Raw genomic sequence first — 19,908 nt, 5'->3', positions numbered from 1 at the left:
TCAACTGCTTGTTGACCTTGACTTTGTCAGTCTCCAGTATATATTTGCACTGGCTACAAAACCCACATTTAAAAGTACCAAACTTTTTGTCATTATGTGGGATTGTGCACCACTTCACAAAAGAGTTTTTAAGGATTTACCTTTTTATACACTATTTTTGTTTTTTCTCCTAAAAGGTCTATTAAACCATCAAAACATTGAAAGACTTTCTATTTTTTAAGGGTCCCATAAATTAACTCATGTTCTTGAGTGAAAGTCATAGTAAATGAACACCTCTCATTCATAACTGTCTGAACCTGTGTTGCTCTAAGAAGTGGCAACATCTCACCACTGTGCCTTTTCCTCTTAACTTCAAAGAAAACATCTCTTACCAAATCCACCGGGTACCCTGTGGTATAAAACATTTCCAACAATTTATTACCTTCTACCTCAAATACCATGTCATCTGAAACCATCCTAGTCAATCTAACGAACTGTCCCTTGACAATTCCCCTGTTATAATGCTCCGGATGGCAACTAGTGTAATATGGTAACCCACTGGAATAGGTGGGCTTCCTATATATGCGACTTACAATAGCTCTCTTGGTGACATCTTTGCTAAAACAATACATCAAAATATCTAATACTATTACAGTTATATGTATAAGTACATTTCAAATAGGATGTCATGGAATTTAAATAATCCACAAATGCTCATGCTTCCATCTCATTTACATCCCAAGCTATAAAAAATATCATCCAAAAATCGTACATATAACTGCCAGGCATGGGCCCTTGGAGGTGTGCAGGCGCTTTCACCCCTGGAGCGAGGGTGGGCTGATATTAATTTTCTTTTAATAACCAAAAAAAAAAACATTTTTAAGGGAGTTCTTCTTTAAGAATGGTCTCGTAGCTTGCTGGTCCAGTCGCATCACATCTGTGCATGCAGACGTCCTGTTCCACTTCACCTGCACTATTTGAAATTACTGTTCACGTTGTTTGGTATGGGAATTGTGTTGAATGCTGCAGTAAGTAAAGGAGTTCCTCGCCCACTCTATTTTGCTACTTGTAATTGCGTTTGCTTCTCTTCACGTCAAGTCAGGTAAGGGAATTTAGTTGCATACAACACTATGTACACATAGAGGGTATACCAAGACAGTTGCTATGTCATGGCACAAAATTAAATATTAATGATTCTGTGTTGTGCTGTACTTCATGCCATAGCCGCTTAATCATGTATCAAGACCAGCATAGCATCAATATTCTGAGAAAAATGGCTATGGAGTAAATTAATACCAGGTAACATTTAACTTCATGCACACTGTACTGGTGGTGGTGGATAGATGAGTCCATTTTGATGGTACCATTAAGTTGCCATTAGTTTTGCAAAGAAGCAAGGGAATATGCAACATTTCTGTGGCAGAAGTGACTTGAACTTCCAGCTATCAGTGATTATGCTAATACTCTAGATGTTCAGTATGTGCCTGACTAATACACTTGCAGGAGGTTTGTTCTGCCAACAATGCTGTATATAGAACAACTTTGTCAAAATGCATAGTCTGTTTTTTAACTTAACATAGTGAGAAACATACCATTGATAACTCTTAACTATAATATGTTATTACTGGTAATGAGATTATTCCTATGTGTCTTACATGTATAAAGATATAAAGAATTAACTTTATAACTTGAAAAATAACTCTGATCATTATATCATTTTAGCATTTCATGATGTGAACCCTAGCTCTAAAAGAATTTTAATTATCATCGTGTCACTGATTTAAATATTTCACCTCCTATATTAGGGAAAAAGGACTACAAGACTGTTCTGTAAAGAAAGACCTAGAAAGCACTATATCCATTTTCTCAGCCTGTTCCTCTTTCCTTTCAGCATGTATGAGTCATGAGAATGTACATTTCTAATGCACCGTGACCGTGTTTGTGTGTTTGTAAGAGGGAGGTATGCCTTCATCCTGCTGCTTCCACAAATCTCTAAAGTGGGGAATATCTTTCCTTACTACCATATCATGAGTTAAATTGAGTACTACAGCAAAAAGATGAACTACCTTACCAAATGCGGTTTGTATTCCTTGCTGAGTAATGAGATATTGTTTCTCATCCCCATGAATGGATGCTACTATAATAGTTTTGATAGTAAGGCTTTTCTTTTACATACACACTTCCCCTTTATCAGCATGACCATACTGCCTGAATCTAGCAGTCCTTGCATCTCTGTGCAAATATTTAAAGCTTTTCATCTACTACTCTGGTACTACTCTGTTCTATGGGCAGAACTTAGCAAGCCTTCTGCATTACACGTTGTACCTACTTTACACCCACTATAGTGACTTAAGGTCCATATTACCTCTGTGCTAATAATCATTAAAACCAGTACAATGTATTCCTTGTAAAAGCGTAATCCTTCTTAGCGACTCATATATGGACCCTTGTCAAATTATTAGTATGTAGCTGACTGTCTGATTTTTTTCCCACCAGTGAAGAATAATCATCTAAAGTATTGTGCTTTGTTCGTGTAATAGCTGTATCTGTACAAGTAAGCTCTGTAGCTGTTTTACTAGCTTCCCCTTAGCTTATCTCCACCCTGCTATACTCTTCTTAATGAACCAGTACAGGACCTGATAAGAAGGGAATTAAGCTATGCGTTATAATTGTAGAACTCTGTAATCCCTATGCAGTATCTGTTAAAAGTTGGTATCTTAATATGTCTTAACACACAAACAGAATATTGTGATTTCCTGCTGAGTCAGTACATGTTACTGTGTCTGTGTAAATTTTTTGCTTGTGCTGTCTACTTATTGTACTGTTTGCCTCACTACCTGTTTCTCTCTATATATGTACCAGCCGTTGTGTTCCTGCACGTCCCTGCACCTGACCACCCGAATGTGCCCTGTTTTGATGCCCAAGGGAAATATTCCTGTGTAAAGAATTGACCTACCAGCTCCCTGAGTGACCTCCCTGAAAAAAGACAGTGAAAGTATGTGTTACTACAGCTACTTGAAAGATTGAATCCATAACAATAATTAAATACACTGCTAAGTTAGGTAAGCTTCCCAGTCAGGTTAGCCAGCAGCCAAACTACCTCCCTCTTACAGCACTCTTCTAACCCCTTACTTTTAGTTTTTTTTTTTTTTACCCTATTTTCCCCATACTTTTTTATCCACTTCTCCCTCAGCCTGATATCCCGTAAGGTGACTTATTTAATGCAATAAGGTGTCTGACCACCAGGTGGTGCCTTAATATTAACCTTCTGCCCTTAATTTCTTCATCCTCTCTCTGCCATATCTCCCTAACTAAGCTTTCTATCCATTACTTCACCTTTTCCTGATCTAATCTCCCCAACTAAGTTTCCAGCTTCCTTTTGACTCACTGGTTTCCCGATCTTCTTTACCCTAAGGCATCTTAAATCTCTGTCTACTCCTCTTACATCCTTAAATCTATACTTGCTAAGCCTTTTATCTTTCTCCTACACCTCTTACCTTCAGACTCACTTGCAGTCTCTATATTTCACTGATTGTCTTTCTCGACAGACCACTTCTTTGTCTCTTCCCGCTCCGTTCGCCCTGCGGGCTCACTCCGCTCCCCTACCCTGCCCCCAATTCTCACCCGCCCCCAGTCTTCCTACCTTTATTCCTCCAAAGCCATACCCCCATAAGATTTTGGTTCAATCACACTAATCTACTCATTACCCCACCTACCTCCCTTAACACATTATATGTAGTACTACCTACCTCCCATTCCTCCTGTTACAAAATACCACCTACATATTCATCTCTGTGCCTCCCTAATAACACCACCTATCATTCTCCTCCCACTTATTAATCCCACTATGTCCATATCTCCCACCCCACACCTGTTTCAATTACTTCTCTTGCTCTCAGTCCTTCCTTCTCTTACAACTGCCTATCTCCTAACCTCCTATGAACAACCTCTATACTCCACCCTTCCCTTCCCCTCCAAACACACTTCTACACCACCCCTAGCCACCTCTCTAAACTTCCTAAACATCATATAGAAACCAAGCTACCTGCTTCCCAAATATCATAGACTAGCCCCATTATATATACTAATCAAAATATTAAAAAACTACCTGACTATTTTAGAAAACCCCTTTACCCTAAACACATTATATACCTTCACTCCCTACTAGATGGGGACATACATCCTAACCCTGACCCAAACCATACCTCTACCACTGCAAAATGGAATCCAAACACTATTAACTTCATAGCCCCCTCCAAGCCTTCTAACTCTCTCCTCATAGCACATCTCAATATATGCAGCATTAACAATAAAATTCCTCACCTACACACCTTCCTAAACGTCCATCAATTTGATATCCTATGCTTATCTGAAACTTGGCTAAAACCTACTGTTAAAGACAATGAAGTAACCCCACCTGGTTACAATATCATTATAAATGACCGCACCACCAAAAAGGGAGGTGGGGTCGCAATCCTCTATAAAGCAGAATTAAAAGTTAACACAGTAGACCTTAATCCACCTTTAGACAACAGAGCTGAAATACTTATCTCTAAATTTCAGGTCCACTCTTGCAAAGTTATAAATGTTATTTGTTTATACCTACCTCCAGGAAACAACATCAATACCCTTGAAAATATCCTTAATTGGCTTTCTATTAATCTCCCACAAGACACCATAATCCTAGGAGACTTTAATATCGACTGGCAGTCCTGTAATAATGCACACCCCACCACCCATATTAACTTGTACGGCTTCTCACAAACTATTAACTCCCCTACCAGGACTAATAAACCCAACAACAAAGAAAGTACCTTGGACTTTATACTTACTAATAATCCTCATCAAACTTACAAAGTAGGAACCCTCCCAGATGACCTAAGTGACCACTCCCTAGCCTATATTATCAGATATAAAACTAACCTACCTCACCCTAACACTGTCAGAACAGTACACAACAAAAAGCAATTTAACCTTCAACTCTTCCAGACAGAACTTAATCAATGTAATTGGTCACCACTAAAATCTCTCCCACTTGATGAAGCAGTAACCTATTTCAATGCCACATTCCTAGCCATCCTGAACCACCATGCCCCAGTACGCTCTGTTAGATGTAAAGCTAAACCAGCCCCCTGGCTCTCTAATGCTACTAGGCAAAAAATCCTGAGAAACAAAGCCTGGACAAAATGGCATGCTACTAAAAATCCAACAGATCACCAAACCTTTAGGCAACTTTGAAATTACACTAAAAAAGCCATCATGTTAGACAAAAAGAACTTTTACCTCCAGGCACAGCAGACCTATCAAATGAAACCTCAAAAGTTCTGGAACACCATTAACAAACTTCTTTACCCAGGACAATCTGTCACTCCCAACCCACTAGGCTTCGACTCCGAGAGTCCCATTCACACTGCCAGTGCCTTTAATTCTTTCTTTACCAGTGCCATTCAAACTCTTGCTAGCCACCTATCTCCAGATACCACAAATCTGCCTACTTCATCTTCAAACCATCCCCCGTCGTTTCAGTTACAACCTGTGTCTACTTCCAGTATATGCTCCCTTCTCCAAAAACTAAAACCTACCACCCCTTCTGCTGACCAACTGCCAACTGAATACCTTCAAAAAGGAGCTAAAGCCATTGCCTACCCCATATCCATTCTGATCAATAGAACCATAAGTGAAGGAAATATCCCATCCATCTGGAACATTTCTTACATTATTCCACTACACAAAGGTGGAACTTCTTATGACTTCTCTAACTTTCGTCCTATAGCTCTGCTATCTCCTCGGGTAAAAATTATGGAAAAGTGTATCCATAAGCAACTTCTTAACCACCTTCTTCAAAACAACTAACTTGCCAACTGTCAACATGGCTTCAGACCTTATCACAGTACCACCACTGCCCTGTTATCATTCACAGATTGTATTAACAATAACCATAACAAAACTATTCTTTCCTCTACATTATTCATTGATTTATCCAAAGCTTTTGACATGGTTAATCACCAACTCCTTTTACATATAATGAAATCTCTATCACTTGATCCCCTAGCCATAAATTGGTTTAAATCTTGCCTAGAAAACAGACAGCAGGCTGGACTCTGGCACAACAATCTTTCTAATCTCCTTCCCATCTCCCTTGGTGTCCCTCAGGTCTCCATATTAGGTCCTCTCCTTTTTTCCATTTTTATTAATGACCTTCAGTCAGCAATTCCACACACTACCTGCATTCAATATGCAGATGACTCTACTATTATCTGCGCAGTCACTTCTCAAACCAAACTACAGACCCTTACCCAGAAAGCATTTAATACTGTTAAAGAATGGTTCACAAACTGTTGCCTCCTCCTAAACCCAAAAAATAATTTAACTGCTACTTTTCTCACCAACCCATAAGTCCACCCCCATACATTTCACACTTACATCTAACAATGGTACTCTTATTTCTACCGACCCTACTACCAAACTCCTAGGAATAACAATAGACAATAACCTCAACATTGATAGTCATATTAACAGTACAATAAAAATGGTCAACAAGAAACTGGGATCCCTCTATAGAATCAAACCCTTTCTTACACCAGTAGCCAGGACTGCTATAGCCAGAACTACCTAATCTCTGCTTTACTTTATGCTTCACCCATTTATACGAATCTTTCTAAAAACAACCTCAACAAACTGTCAGTATCCTATAATAATATTGCCAGATTTGCTACTGACTCTCCTTTCAGAACTCATTACTGCCTTAATCTAAAACAACTTGATTGGCTAGAATTTCTACACCATCTCCAATTTCTACAGCTTACTATAGCCAACAAGACCCTGTATCAACCCACCAATACTCCAATACTCTGTAGCCTCTTTACCCCCTGCAATAATTCAAAAAATTTACGCTCATCAAACAAACTGCTGTTTAACACTTGCAGATCCAACAACTAAGCAGGTGACTCCTGTTCTCTAATACGGTTGGAAAGCTGTGGAATTTACTACCCACTGTACTCACAACTCTGTCTTCTCTAACACTTTTTAAAAAGAAACCCAAACTAAACCTCAATACACACTGGTTATGTTCCTGCACTAATCCTGACTAACTTTCTTACTTCTCACCAATAACTACCGTAAATCATAGTCTTACCCTTATAGTTTCCTTTTACCATGAAACTGCTAATGAATTTCATAAATATATGTATATAACATCCTCTCATTAATATTATCCTTGCTGTTTACTGTTCTTGCTATGCAGTCGGAGTATGGTAGTTAGTATTTCTCTAACAATGTTCAACTATTTGCTTTTTTTTTTTTTTTGAAAAAAAAATATATTTTTTGTTCTAACTACAATTTATTTGTACTAACTGCTACTACTTTTTATTTTGTATTTTGTATGTATCTTTACTGTTATTTCCTTCTTTATTGTATTTTGTAAGTGTCTTGGAGCTTTTCTCCCTGGGCCTCTACTGAAAATGGACATGTATCCAATTAGACTAGCCCGGTCAACAAATGTAAAATAAAAATAAATAAATAAAATAAATCTACTTAAGCTTGCTACAGTACAGTAACAGGATGCAGATTCATTTATTATAGCAAATAATTTATTGTGCTCCCCAGACATGGCATTATTAACAGCAAGCTTTTCTGAGGTTGTAGTTTCATAGTATAATATGTTACTACTACAAGGGTGTAAGTGGATATAATGAACATTACATTTTCTCCTTATATAATCCAATCACTGTATCCCCAGCAAAAGTATCATCAGAATTGTGAAGATCATAATTTTTTTATATATATGTGCACATTTTCAGTGTAGATTTTTAAATGTTTACGATGTATTACTAAAGAAAGGAGCGTGATTAATATTTATGAGACACTTCACCCAAATAGATTAAATAATTAATTAGTAATGACATTTAAAATATAACAATATTATGAAATGGAATTTGTACCTATTAATTAGGTTAATATTTATTAATTCATTCATTTACCTATTTGAGTTTATTTGAGAGATGTTTTGTACTTGTTTAATTAATCTCACTATTAGGCTTTAGCTTGTTTCATTTTGTCAGCTGCTGGTCTGTTCCCATGGAATTCCTAGCAGTATTTAATGTACATGATTTAAATATAGTTTTACGTGTTTGTAAAGGTATAAATCAGTTTTACAAGTTTGTAAGGGCATAAATCAAGGTGCCAGTTAATTTTAAAAAGTTTTAATAAAGGTTATTTATATATATGTTAGTTTGCTTTATTTATTTTACTTCATGTTTATTTCAGAGAAACATTTTGTGTAATTGTCTAATCTCACTATTAGCTTATTTAATTTCTGATTACTTTCTGATTGTTTCCTCTGGAATTCTTAGCAGTATTTATTGTGTTTGATGTAAATATGGTCCGAGAACCACTTGGTGTGCAGCCAAGTTGCCAAATTATTTTAAAACATTTTGAATAAAGGTTATATTTTATGAGCTTCATATGAGCAACCAAGATGTTATTAATATTAATAACTATGTGAACCCTTTTTATTTATTTATTTATTCATGTATTTATTTATATATTTATTTGTTTATCAGGGTAGTGCACAAATTTCAATGTTTGTAAGAGGGAGGTAGGGGTGTGTTTGTGTGTGTAAGAAGTAAGCAGGTCTGTGTGTGTGTTTGTAAGAGGGAGGTAGGTGTGTGTAAGAAGTAGGTAGGTTGGTGTGTGGTGTGCATGTGTAAGTAAGAGGGGGAAGGAGTGTGTGTAAGGGGGGGTCATACCTTGCAATTATCTAGATGTCTGACTCATATTTTCAGTTAGTTTCTCATAAAATTATGTTGTTTTTTTCTGGCAAATCATTCAGGATTGAAATCAGAAAATAATGGCAAACATTTGAGTTTTAGATTTTATATCCTTAGAAAATGCATACTAATGCAAACCTTGTTGTCCTATTCACTTTCTAAGGAGGTAGGGGGATGTATGTGTGTGTTATACCTTTCAACTCTACAGATTTTCACAGAATGTCAAGATTTTTGCCTTATATTTTTGATCTGTTCTTCATAAAAATTCTGTTTTTTTTTACAAATCAGTGGGATGAGCAAAGGATTAAAGTTGCTAAATGACATATATTTGAGTTTCAGACTTCATGTCCTTTAGAAAATGCATTCTAACACAACTCCTGTTATATTAGTAACATTCTAAATGTGTCCCTAGTTTTGGGCCTTTGTCCCCAACATTATAACAGGCTTTGTCTAGATTTCTTGTGTGAAGAGGTGTGTGTGTGTGTGTTGTGTGTGTGTGTGTGTGTGTGTGTGTGTGTGTGTGTGTGTGTGTGTGTGTGTGTGTGTGTGTGTGTGTGTCTTTATGTATAAGAGGGTGGTAGCATATCCCTCAGTTGTCCAGGTTTTTGCCCCATATTCCTCCTAAAAAGCATTGAATTTACTAAATAATAACAGGCATTTGAGTTTAGGCTTCATACCCTTTAGAAAAATGCTTACCGACGCAAATCCTGTTCTAGCGATTTTCTAGGTTCATAAGAGCAATATTTATAATCTGTCCCTATTTATTTTAGGCTTTGTCCAGATTTCTTGCATTAAGAGGTTGAGGTGTGTGTGTGTGTGTGTGTGTGTGTGTGTGTGTGTGTGTGTGTGTGTGTGTGTGTGTGTGGGTGGGTGTGTAATGCCGTAGTTAGAGATGGAATTTATTTTCAAGGAATTGTGAACTTCAAGGGAAGAGAAGTTTACAGCTGTTCATGCCAAGTCTGCTTAAAATGTGCAACTGTTTTGTTTAGCAAATGGTATCATGATTGTGGTATAGAATTTTAAAGCAGTGTTAGTAGCACAGCAGGTAGCATCCTTGCATCTTGATGTAGAGGGCTGTAGGTTGTCGTCCCACAGCAAGTTGATTTTGTATTTTAAGGGGGTGGGGTGCTGCAGTCCTGAGTATGATGTTCTCTGGATGACATGCCTAGAAACTATGAATCTGTCCAGCCATTTCCTATTGCAATATACCAGATTACTATTTTTTAATGTAACAGAGGCAATTTATTCTTTGAGGGCAGTAGGTACTGAATTTGTAGATGAAACAGTGACATATAAAGTTGTTTTCTAGCAACAACCTCTTCATTAGTTTCAGATATCTTTAATGTGGAGTTAATCAGATGACTTTTACTTCTGCAGAGATTGTGTATATTGACTGATATTGGTGGATTGTAACGGCAGATGTTTGAGTGGCCTTTTATGGTTGAAATGTTCTGAATTGGGCAGTTTGTCATTATTGGTTTGTATGTTTTGTTTCATTGCTTAGTGGAAAAATGTTCAAAACTATAAATTTAAAACACACTCTAACAAGTGCTGCTGTATTATGCAAGGGATATAATTCAATTTATATATTATAATTAATACAATCAGTAAAGTGAATCAAAGAACGTTTTCATAGTCCTAAAAAATGCATGCAAGGGCCTATGATTTGAAAACAGTCCAAAGGAAAACTTAACCTGCCACTGGCCAGATGCATTTTCTTTGAATGTGAGTTTCAATGCTGTCTCAATGAATGTGAGTTTCAAAGTTAGAGAAGTTTTAATGCTAAGTCTGTTTTCATTGTAAGACTATTGCTTTGTTTAGGTTTAGTAAATGTCTATCAGTGTTTGTGCTATAAATTTTGAAATAAAAGTTGTAAATGAAATCCAAATATCTGTAATTATTGTAGACGTAAAGCATAAAACAGTATGTATACTGAGAGATTTGAACAGTGTCTATGACAAATGGGGAGAAATATCCAAGTAATGGGACACTGGAATGGCTGCATGGGCGGGGGGGCTGTGTGGGTGGAGGGGGTGGGGCTGTGTGGGCAGGGCTCTGGGTTTGCACCCCACTGCAAAAAATCCTGCGGGTTCTCTTGCTGCCAGGGTACAGGTTTAAATACATTAAACTCATGCTGCTTTTCTCACTGCAACATTACTATGTTAGCAAATAAGGGGGCACAAGAATCCTCCATAGCCACACCCCTTTTCTGTTGGAAATACTGCCCATCTATACATACAAAATTGTATATTCTAAAAGGGTATCCACCACATTTATCTCATTACTGTCAAAGGCACCTGATTTAACCAAGTAATCATGAAACTTTTCCATACCCTGAGCATGTAGTATTAACGTTGAACAAATTCACATCTACAGTCAAAAAAGCTAAATTCTGTGTGTACTGCACATTACGTAGTTTTGCTAAAAACAAAATCCTACAATAAAGATGAATATATACTTTTAGTAACTCTTTTACCTTGGCATCTATATATTTAGATAAAGGGTGGGTTATGGATGTTCTAGATTAACTATAGATCTCATGGGGGGGGGTAGTCAAGTTCTTATGTACTTTTGAGATGCTGAATATAGATGGAATAATTGGATATTTAACTTGCAAAAAAGAAAACATATCCTCTGTTGTTTGACCCTGTTCCAGTATGGCCCAAAGAAAAAAACATATTTTTGTATACCACATTAATGTAATTCAGGTAAGTTTCCTCATATTAATCATCATCATCATACAAATGCTCATACATTTTGTTCAAATAATCAGTTGTACTCATGATTACCACCCCACCTCCCTTATCGGGTTTCATTACCCTAATGTTTTTGTCTTGAGTTAGCTCTTTTAACAACAGAAGTTCCACATCACTCAAATTACTTACGACTGCCCCCCCCCCCTTATTTTTCATGAAGGCTCTAAAAATTCAAAAAAAGGGAGACCAAACCGATGAAACACATATATCCACACAGTGAACACAAAGAAGTGGCCTTTTATAAAAGGTTTGTGAATGATTTATTTTTAATCTGGGCTGGGTCATTTAAACGACTTCATCACATATTTGCATTCATCCACGACCTTTCTAACATTTAGAAAAATGTTCAGTATAGGAACATAGAGTTCCTAGATGTTTTAATAAGAAAAAATATTAAGGGATAACTTGAGACGAGTTTATATAAAAAAGAAATTAAGAAAAACACATGCCTAGCAAGGGTCAGCATGCATCCACCCCACGTGTTTAAAAATACAGTTAAAAATCAGATGGCAACGGTGAGATGGCTCAACACACAAGATATAGATTTTATGCAACAGTTGGATGAGATGGCAGTTGATTTTTTAGATAGGGGGTACTCTATTCAGCAGGTCCAGAGTACTAAAGATGAGATACTTAGAGATAGAGAAAATAAATACCCCGCCCACAGTGTTTTCCAATTTACATCATACAATTAGTTTAACTGGAAAGGGAAACAAAAGTAAAGTAAAATCAATAGGATGTAGATGTATATTGACATATGATCAGAATACGAATTGGATTAAAAATATAATTAAAAAACATTGGCCCATATTGTCACAAGTGCCAGAATTAAAAGATGATATTACAACAATACTCTCCTTTGGTTATAAGAAATGTAGCACTCTTAAGAATAAGTTGTGCTACAAAGAACAAAGGAAGATAAATATTATTACTACTAAGAGAGGAACTTATAAGTATAATTGCTGTACCTTTTGTAAAAATATTTACACTGAACATAGTTTTATACATCCTATTAGGAAAAGTCATTTTTATGTATCTGCTTATGGCAGTTGTAATACGAAGAATGGGATATATATGGCAAGATGCATCAAATGCTCTTCGTTTTATGTGGGAAAAAACAGTGTCTTAAGGATTGTATTTCAAATCATATGTCTGAAATAAGGAGGAAAATAGAAACAAATTCTTTATACAAACATATATCTAGTACAGATGATACTCATTCTTTTAAGTTTTAAATTTTACAGAATGTTATAATTAATACTAGAGGTGGTGGCGTTTATAATGTTACAGAAAGTCTGGAAAATAATTGGATATTATATTTTAGAGCTTTTTTTCCACCAGGTCTGAATGATGTTTTTACTTTAAAACCAGAATTGAAACACTTATATAGTTGTATTACATAGAATATGTCTTTTCTCATAAGTTAGGTGAAATTTGATAATAGATTAATTGTTTTAATCAACGGATTACTATTTAAATGATTTGATGGTGAATGTAATTGTAACAGCCTGATGAAGCAGCTTGACTGTGAAAGTTATATTTTACTTGCAATCATTATTAAATATCATTTCTACCCAATTTTGTTGTTCCTAAATGGTGTCTGATCTGTGGTACTGGTATACTAGTTTTGTTTTTTTCTAAAATTAAATTCACACAGATTTTCTAATAAAATAAGAGGAAAGGCGAACAGTGGGTTAAATATACTACTTCTCCGTAAAATATTGGTCTCATCACACATATTGGCATTCATAAATATCAACTTGAAGTTCATCTTTCTAAGAAATAGTTTCAAGTCCAGTAAAACATTTTCAATCTTAAAACTCACATTAGGTACAAAAGTCTGTCCTTTGTGTAATAAAGCAACATAAACATCATAATCATTGGTGGTGTAATTATAAATTTTAAAGTCATCTGTTTTGTTAGAAATAATAGCTGGACCACTTTCTACGAGTGGCAAAAGTTCAGGAATGGAACGACACTCCACTAATGATTATTTGTGTAATAAATCAACATAAACATAATTATAATCATTGGTGGTGTAATTATAAATTTTAAAGTCACCTGTTTTGTTAGAAATAATAGCTGGACCACTTTCTACGAGTGGCAAAAGTTCAGGAATGGAACGACACTCCACTAATGATTATTTGTGTAATAAATCAACATAAATATCATTATAATCATTGGTGGTGTAATTATAAATTTTAAAGTCACCTGTTTTGTTAGAAATAATAGATGGACCACTTTCTACGAGTGGCAAAAGTTCAGGAATGGAACGGCACGTCTACTAATGATTAGTTCTCCTTTTGTTGTATGAAGCCCAGCTCTTCCGCCATCTCCATTGATTTGACTGGTTTCTTTGGTGATTGTGGTCTTGCCATTGGTTCATCTGATTTCTTAACCTCTTCGTCCTCCTCAGAGGCACTTGGTCTAAAGGGATACACTCCTCATCTACCTGATCCATTGCAACAGTCACCATAACTGCTTCTTCTTCTCTGTCTGGTTGGCTGTGCTCCCCTGAATGCCGATTGGTCTAGGATAGCTCTACCTTCCTGCTATTCCAAACAATCCCTCTCCAACTTTTTTTTTCTTTTCTAGGAGTGTTTAAAAGGGTGTAGTTTGTTTCTGAAATTGATTCTGAAGAAGTCTGTGAATTAGCCTGACGAAAGTGCTTAATCCCTTTTAATGAAGTTCTTCACTGGAGTGCCATGCTTTTTATGAGCTTTGGTGGTCATTTGTAGCAGCTTTTTGCAGACTGTGAGTTTGTTTTGTTAAACATGGAGATGTCCTTCATTTTGAGGAGTTTAGTTGGCTTTACTCGATTATTAAGGAGTCTTTCTTGGTGCCCTCTTTCAGAGAATTCTTCCTCTAATTGGTCACTATTTTTAAGGAAGATATTCAGTATCTTTTGGGACTCTGAACATCCCTATTCCATGTAATTTAATCACATTATATTTAGTGTTTGTGGGTGCATGTTGGTTGCATGAAGAAAGAATTTCAGTCTTTTGGGTTTTATGTACAAGTCATTTACCAGCCTATCAAGGTCACTTGCTGGATGCTTCTTTCCCAGATTAGATACAGTAATCATTTGGAAGTACTGAATATAGTGACTCAGTGTCCGTTTTAACAAGGATCGTATCTCTGTCAATGCCAGTGTTTTTGATTTTCCTCAGGAAGTTCAGGGTATCTAGGATAAAGGATGGAACTTCTTGTACTAGGTTTTTTGAACTTGTGTTTCGGGTAAATAGAAATTGGTTCTGTTGTGGACCCAGTCCCTGCAACTACTGGTAAGTATGGGGATCCTTGAGGTGTTCCTGGGGCTTGGGGATGCCAAAGAATTGGGGCATCTTGGGAAAAGGAATTGTCAGAAATTCAAACAGCTTGCTTCTTGGCAATTCCTCCTCTTGTAAGTCTTTTAATATGGTATCCAGTTTTTTCATACTGCTTGTCCCTAACTTAGTCTGTGTCCTTGGGTTTATAGGGCATAATATTTTTTAACATTGTTTCTATTTTTCCTATGCAGGCTCAGTGTCTGTAATAAATATTCCTCCCCCTTCATCTGCTTCCATAATTCTTCTTTTATCATCCTCTCTTAAAGGAATACATATGTCATTTTGTGGTTATATCCTTTCTTAAAGTGATACATACGTCATTTGTGAGGTTATAAAACCTCTTTTTGCAGTTTTAAGGTTTTCCTGATATCTTCAAATTTCGCCTCAAAAGGACAAATAGTTGGATGCACTGATGAGCAGAAGCTACTTTTTTCCATTTAGTTCCGTCCCTGTTTTTAAAGTCTTCTAGGTCTTCAAGGGTTTTAATCTTATCCAAAAATGCACTTTTAGGTCCAGTTTCCTTCAAAACAGCTTTAAATCAAAAATACTCTCATCCCTCTTCTCAGTAGGTTGCTTCTACAGTTGGGTATAAATGTTAGTTTGTTACTGACTATGCCTTCATCGGTTGCTGTTAGTGACATGCTTGAGTGGTTCCATATTTTGACTTTGTTTTGTTAGGAGTTGAGCCTTGTATCCATTGTTCCATGGTCTATCTTCCAGTTGTGTGAATGGAGTCCTTCTGAAATTCATTTATTGTCTGTTCGTTTAACATTTAATTTTATGATTTAAAGCTGTTTTGCAAGACATTGAATCTAGAAGTACATCTTGCAGATATGAGATTTGATTTAGGGCCTAATCCATGTGGGATGTCTTTTCTAGGACACAAACAAGGAGGCAGCTAAAACAAGCAACACACAACAGAATTTATCCGTCCCTCCTCTTAAAAAGGGATTCTGAGCCTAATCAATACATTTCTTGACCAGACCATTTCCTGTTGTCTTTGTCCATCATGTAAGTAGTAGTGCACATTGTAAAAAATGTGGAAAAGTCAAGATTGAGGACAGTATTGTTGAAGGCCATTTCACTGAGACCATTGTTGAATTCAGTTTGGCTTTATGCCAAACTAACTGGAGGGACAGTATCGTTTTTTTTCTTGCATTAATTGCAGAATTTGGAGACTTTAGGGTTAGAGTTGGCATCTAGGTTGGAGTTTAAAGTTAGGCTTAAGGCTATGTTAGGGTTAGAGCTGGTTTATGGTTAGCAATAGAGTTAATCACACAAGTTTTTGGCATTTTGTATTGGGAATGTGTGATTGGTTCCTCACTAGGAATTCTATTTTGTTATTCTGTGTATCTTTGCGTTTTGTGCATTTCTGACGAACTGTTCTTTCAAGGTTTTGGTTATCCTGTGAGCTTTGGCTATGTACTTGCAGTGTGAGAGGTGATAGGTCTGAGATGATATGGTATGGAGCCAATTCAAAATATATAACATTCATTTGTGGTTATTAACTTTTAAAAAGCAGTGTATTAGCTGAAGTGAACTATATCATTTTTCTCATTGTCGCTTTTTTTCATCTGGAATGCATTTATGGGTGTCGGCATTACAAAGTGAAATGTTAGAGCTTGTTAGATGCAGATAGGATGTCACAGGATAGTCTTTTAAAAGAGTGTTATTCATTTATTGTACATTGAATATATATTTCCCTAAGTCCACCTTTCTCTGGTCCTACTGGCTGCTTTAGTCACTACTTTCTCCACTGCAAATTTCTTTCTTAACTAGTATTTTCAGTCCCTTACCTGTGGTCAAGCTCACTCTGTGAACTGTGGCCTCTTGAATTTAGCCAGCAATGTACACAGCACTTACAGCATTTCAGAGGGGTGAAAGCTTACCTGCATTTCTTTATCTGGCAATGAACCTGTTCTTGTGATACTGTAACTGTTCTATATGGTTAGATTATAGTTTTAGTCTAAGTACGCATATTACTAACTGACATCCTGATGCAAAGCACTTATGAACATAAACCATTAAATTAATATGCTATTTTCAAAAATGAAATAAACTGTTATAAAACATTTCATAAAAATGCATGCATTTAATTGGATCATTGTTCTAAGTAACATTTTAAAACTGGTGCAGGAAAAAAAACAGTAGATCAGTTAAACTGGACATTTAACTGGAGTGGTGGACACAACAGCTGATTAGGCAATGAGATGCCTGCTTTTTGGAAACACTCTTCTGATAGGACAGGCCCTTGCAAGGTATGAAGTTTTATCATTTGATCTTAGTAGCAAGTCACTGTATCTTGCATACAGTAAGTCTGTCCTTCAAGGAAATTAATTTCAAGTTAGATCCCTATGGCAGAGTGCATATCACTGACTGAGTTGTCTGGCAAGGGGAGTGTATCTGCTATAATTTTGTAAGAAAGGACCTTCCCTTATATTCATTGCATGTCCGCAGATAAAGCATATAGTCAGTATTTGTTAAGTGTCATGTTCTAGAAATGCATCTGTAGTGCCTTAAGTAATCACCCTTCTGTTTCTCTACACAAATTATCTTTCTCCTCTACAGATTGGAACAGCCATCAACAAGCAACTACGGTGATCCAGTGGGAAATTCCATAAAGCATGGAACTCAGTTGTATCAGCATGGCAACCAGTCAAGCTCCCAGCATTCAAGTTTTCCACTTGGGCACTTTACACAACAGCATGGATCAGTCTTGCCTTCTCATGGCCTGAATCCCTCCCAGTATCAACGTCTGCCCTTGCAAGTCAATCCTAATTGTACATCTGGTGCCACTGTTGCCCCAGCTCCACAAACTGACAGCAATACCTCATTTTTGTCATTTGGAGGCAATGCAGGAACTGGTGGGATAGTGACCTATAGCACTGGAACTGGCAGGAGCTACTACCAGAGTCAAGGAGGGGCTCCTGTTTTGCTTCAGCAAAGTTTGCATGGTAAGTGTTGTTCCTGTTTCTGGCATTGTTGTACCATTTCTTTGCTATATTTGGCTTTCATACGCATGCATACATGGTGGTACGGCAGTAGCATTGTTACCTCACAGCAAGAGGTTCTCCCGTTCAATTCTCGGTGTGGCTTGGGAGTGCCTTCTGTGTGGAGTCTGCATGTCCTCCCCGCGGTTGGGTAGCATTCGAAAGACATGCGTGCGTAAATGGGCGTGCCTTCGTTGAAGGATGGGCGTCGAGCTGGCACCTCGACGTTTCGTAAAAAAATCTACTACCAATCATTAGCGGACCGGAGTTCCGTTGTGGCGACCCCTTACCGGGAAAAAGCCGAAAGACAAACAACAACAATGCATGCATACATGTCAGACATATAACACATAGCACAAGCACCACAGTTTAATACAAGTGGTTTTATCTGCTCAGGGCACAACACTGCATTACCTCCTGTACAGTGTGCACTTTTACAGAAACTGTATGAAATAATGCTTCATTTTATAAGGGAAGCGAATCTTAATCAGAATTTATTGTAAATCAAACTACATTAATTTGCAACAAAATCATACAAATAAAGCATAGCTGGTTAGAGTATGGATTATTCCATGGTATCATGGATGTTCTTCGTGTTTCACTGTTGCAGTCATAACTGTAGGGTGCTCCTGCCGGCAGGCAGCCCGAGGTCGGCCAGAATCCCAAAGTCTGGGTCCAGCGTCGGCTGTATAAGCTAGCATCCTGACGTCAATACGCCTTGGTACATAGCCCTCAGCCGACGCCATCTTCTCCAGTCTTTCTTGCCGTGTGGTGGAAAGCAGCTCGCAAAACGTTGGTTAGCGATTTTCGAACAGCGTATTTGGTTGTTGTCGGTCCGAAGTTGTTACTTCTCTTCTCAAAGCTAAGTACCCCGTTGGGGAATCTTTTTCTTGTTCCTCCGATGTCAGAAAAAGTTAATAATTGTATAGCGTGTGGGAAACAAATACCTCATAAAGATTTCCACTCTTACTGTCTACCTTGCTTAGGCCCTGACCACGACGTTTCTTGTTGTCGGTTCTGTGCCAGGTTCAACTCTCGTACTATCAAGCGCAGGAACGATTGGGCTTTAAATTATTTTGGCAGACGCTTCAATTATAGAATGTCGTTGGACACTACCGGAGTTCAAAAGAAGCGCAAAGACAAAGACAGGCCTCCGAGGTCCAAACAGGACTCGTTGCAGCTGGAGCCAGCGTCCGGTTCGGCTGTCGTCAGTGAGGCGCTTTTGCAGCCCCTGTCGTCCGCCACTTCTGAACCGATGGCCGATACGGACTCCCATGGGGAGCCATCAAGGCCCACTATTTTAACTGCTGCAGGACCTTCGGACGTCGCTCCTTCAGATGGGTCCGGTACCGCTGTGCAGGTACCAGCTTCTGAGGGGGTTTTCAGGCCTACTCACATCACTATTTCAAAGGCAAAGGCAAAGACAAAAACTCCTACTAAGTCTAAAGTTCCAGCTCAAGCTGCTTCTGAATCCACTCCCAAGACACAAAAACAATTATTGAGGATGGCTGAAGATTTGCTTACAATGATTAGGGGTTCTCACCCCCCTCCTGAGAAAAGGCCTTGACAGGATGTTACTCTGGATTCCTCTGACCAGGCTTCTGTATCTTCTGTTTCTTCCTCTGATCAGGACTTTTCCTTTCCCCCTTATGAGGATTCGGATGCTGAGGATTCTTTGCCCTCGGCCTCTCCACCTGAGGATTTTTCTTTTGGGGAAACCTTGTATGAGATGAGGGAACATTTTCATTGGGAAGGACAGGAATATTCTGCTTCCAAAAAGAGGCTTAGAGAATTTCTTCTTCTTCCTCAGCATAGGCCTTTAGCTATCCCTCCTGTCTTGGACATTGTAGATGATGCTTTTTCTGAGGCTAATTTGAATCCTGATTCCATGCCTCCTGCTCCTTCTAAGCCTGATAGATTTCTGACTCTCATTTATTTTTATTTAAAAACCCTTCTGCAGATCCTGAAACTATTTCTCAGGGCTCTAAGGCTGCTAAGGTTGCTACTTCTAAAAATCCTATTCCCTCTGAGAAGGATTCTCGTGCTTTAGACAGGTGGGGAAAAAAGGTATATACTTCTGCTACCC

The 19,908-nt window shown here is 37.6% G+C and overlaps 1 protein-coding gene across 1 annotated transcript in view; it reads left to right on the top strand.

The window, feature by feature from the left end:
• Nucleotides 1-19,908, top strand: part of LOC122808810 (homeotic protein proboscipedia-like) — a 1,259,012-nt gene that overhangs the window by 786,933 nt on the left and 452,171 nt on the right. The window contains exon 7 of the mRNA XM_044079870.1: nt 17,401-17,786. Coding sequence (XP_043935805.1) covers nt 17,401-17,786 — 386 coding nt within the window. The remainder of the gene's footprint in view (nt 1-17,400; nt 17,787-19,908) is intronic.

This window comes from Protopterus annectens, chromosome 8.part0 (genome assembly GCF_019279795.1).
Source record: "Protopterus annectens isolate FY-2018-M chromosome 8.part0, PAN1.0, whole genome shotgun sequence".
Lineage (NCBI taxonomy): Eukaryota > Metazoa > Chordata > Ceratodontiformes > Protopteridae > Protopterus > Protopterus annectens.
The sequence above is the reverse complement of the archived record's forward strand: the minus strand, read 5'-3'. Positions and strand labels throughout refer to the sequence as shown.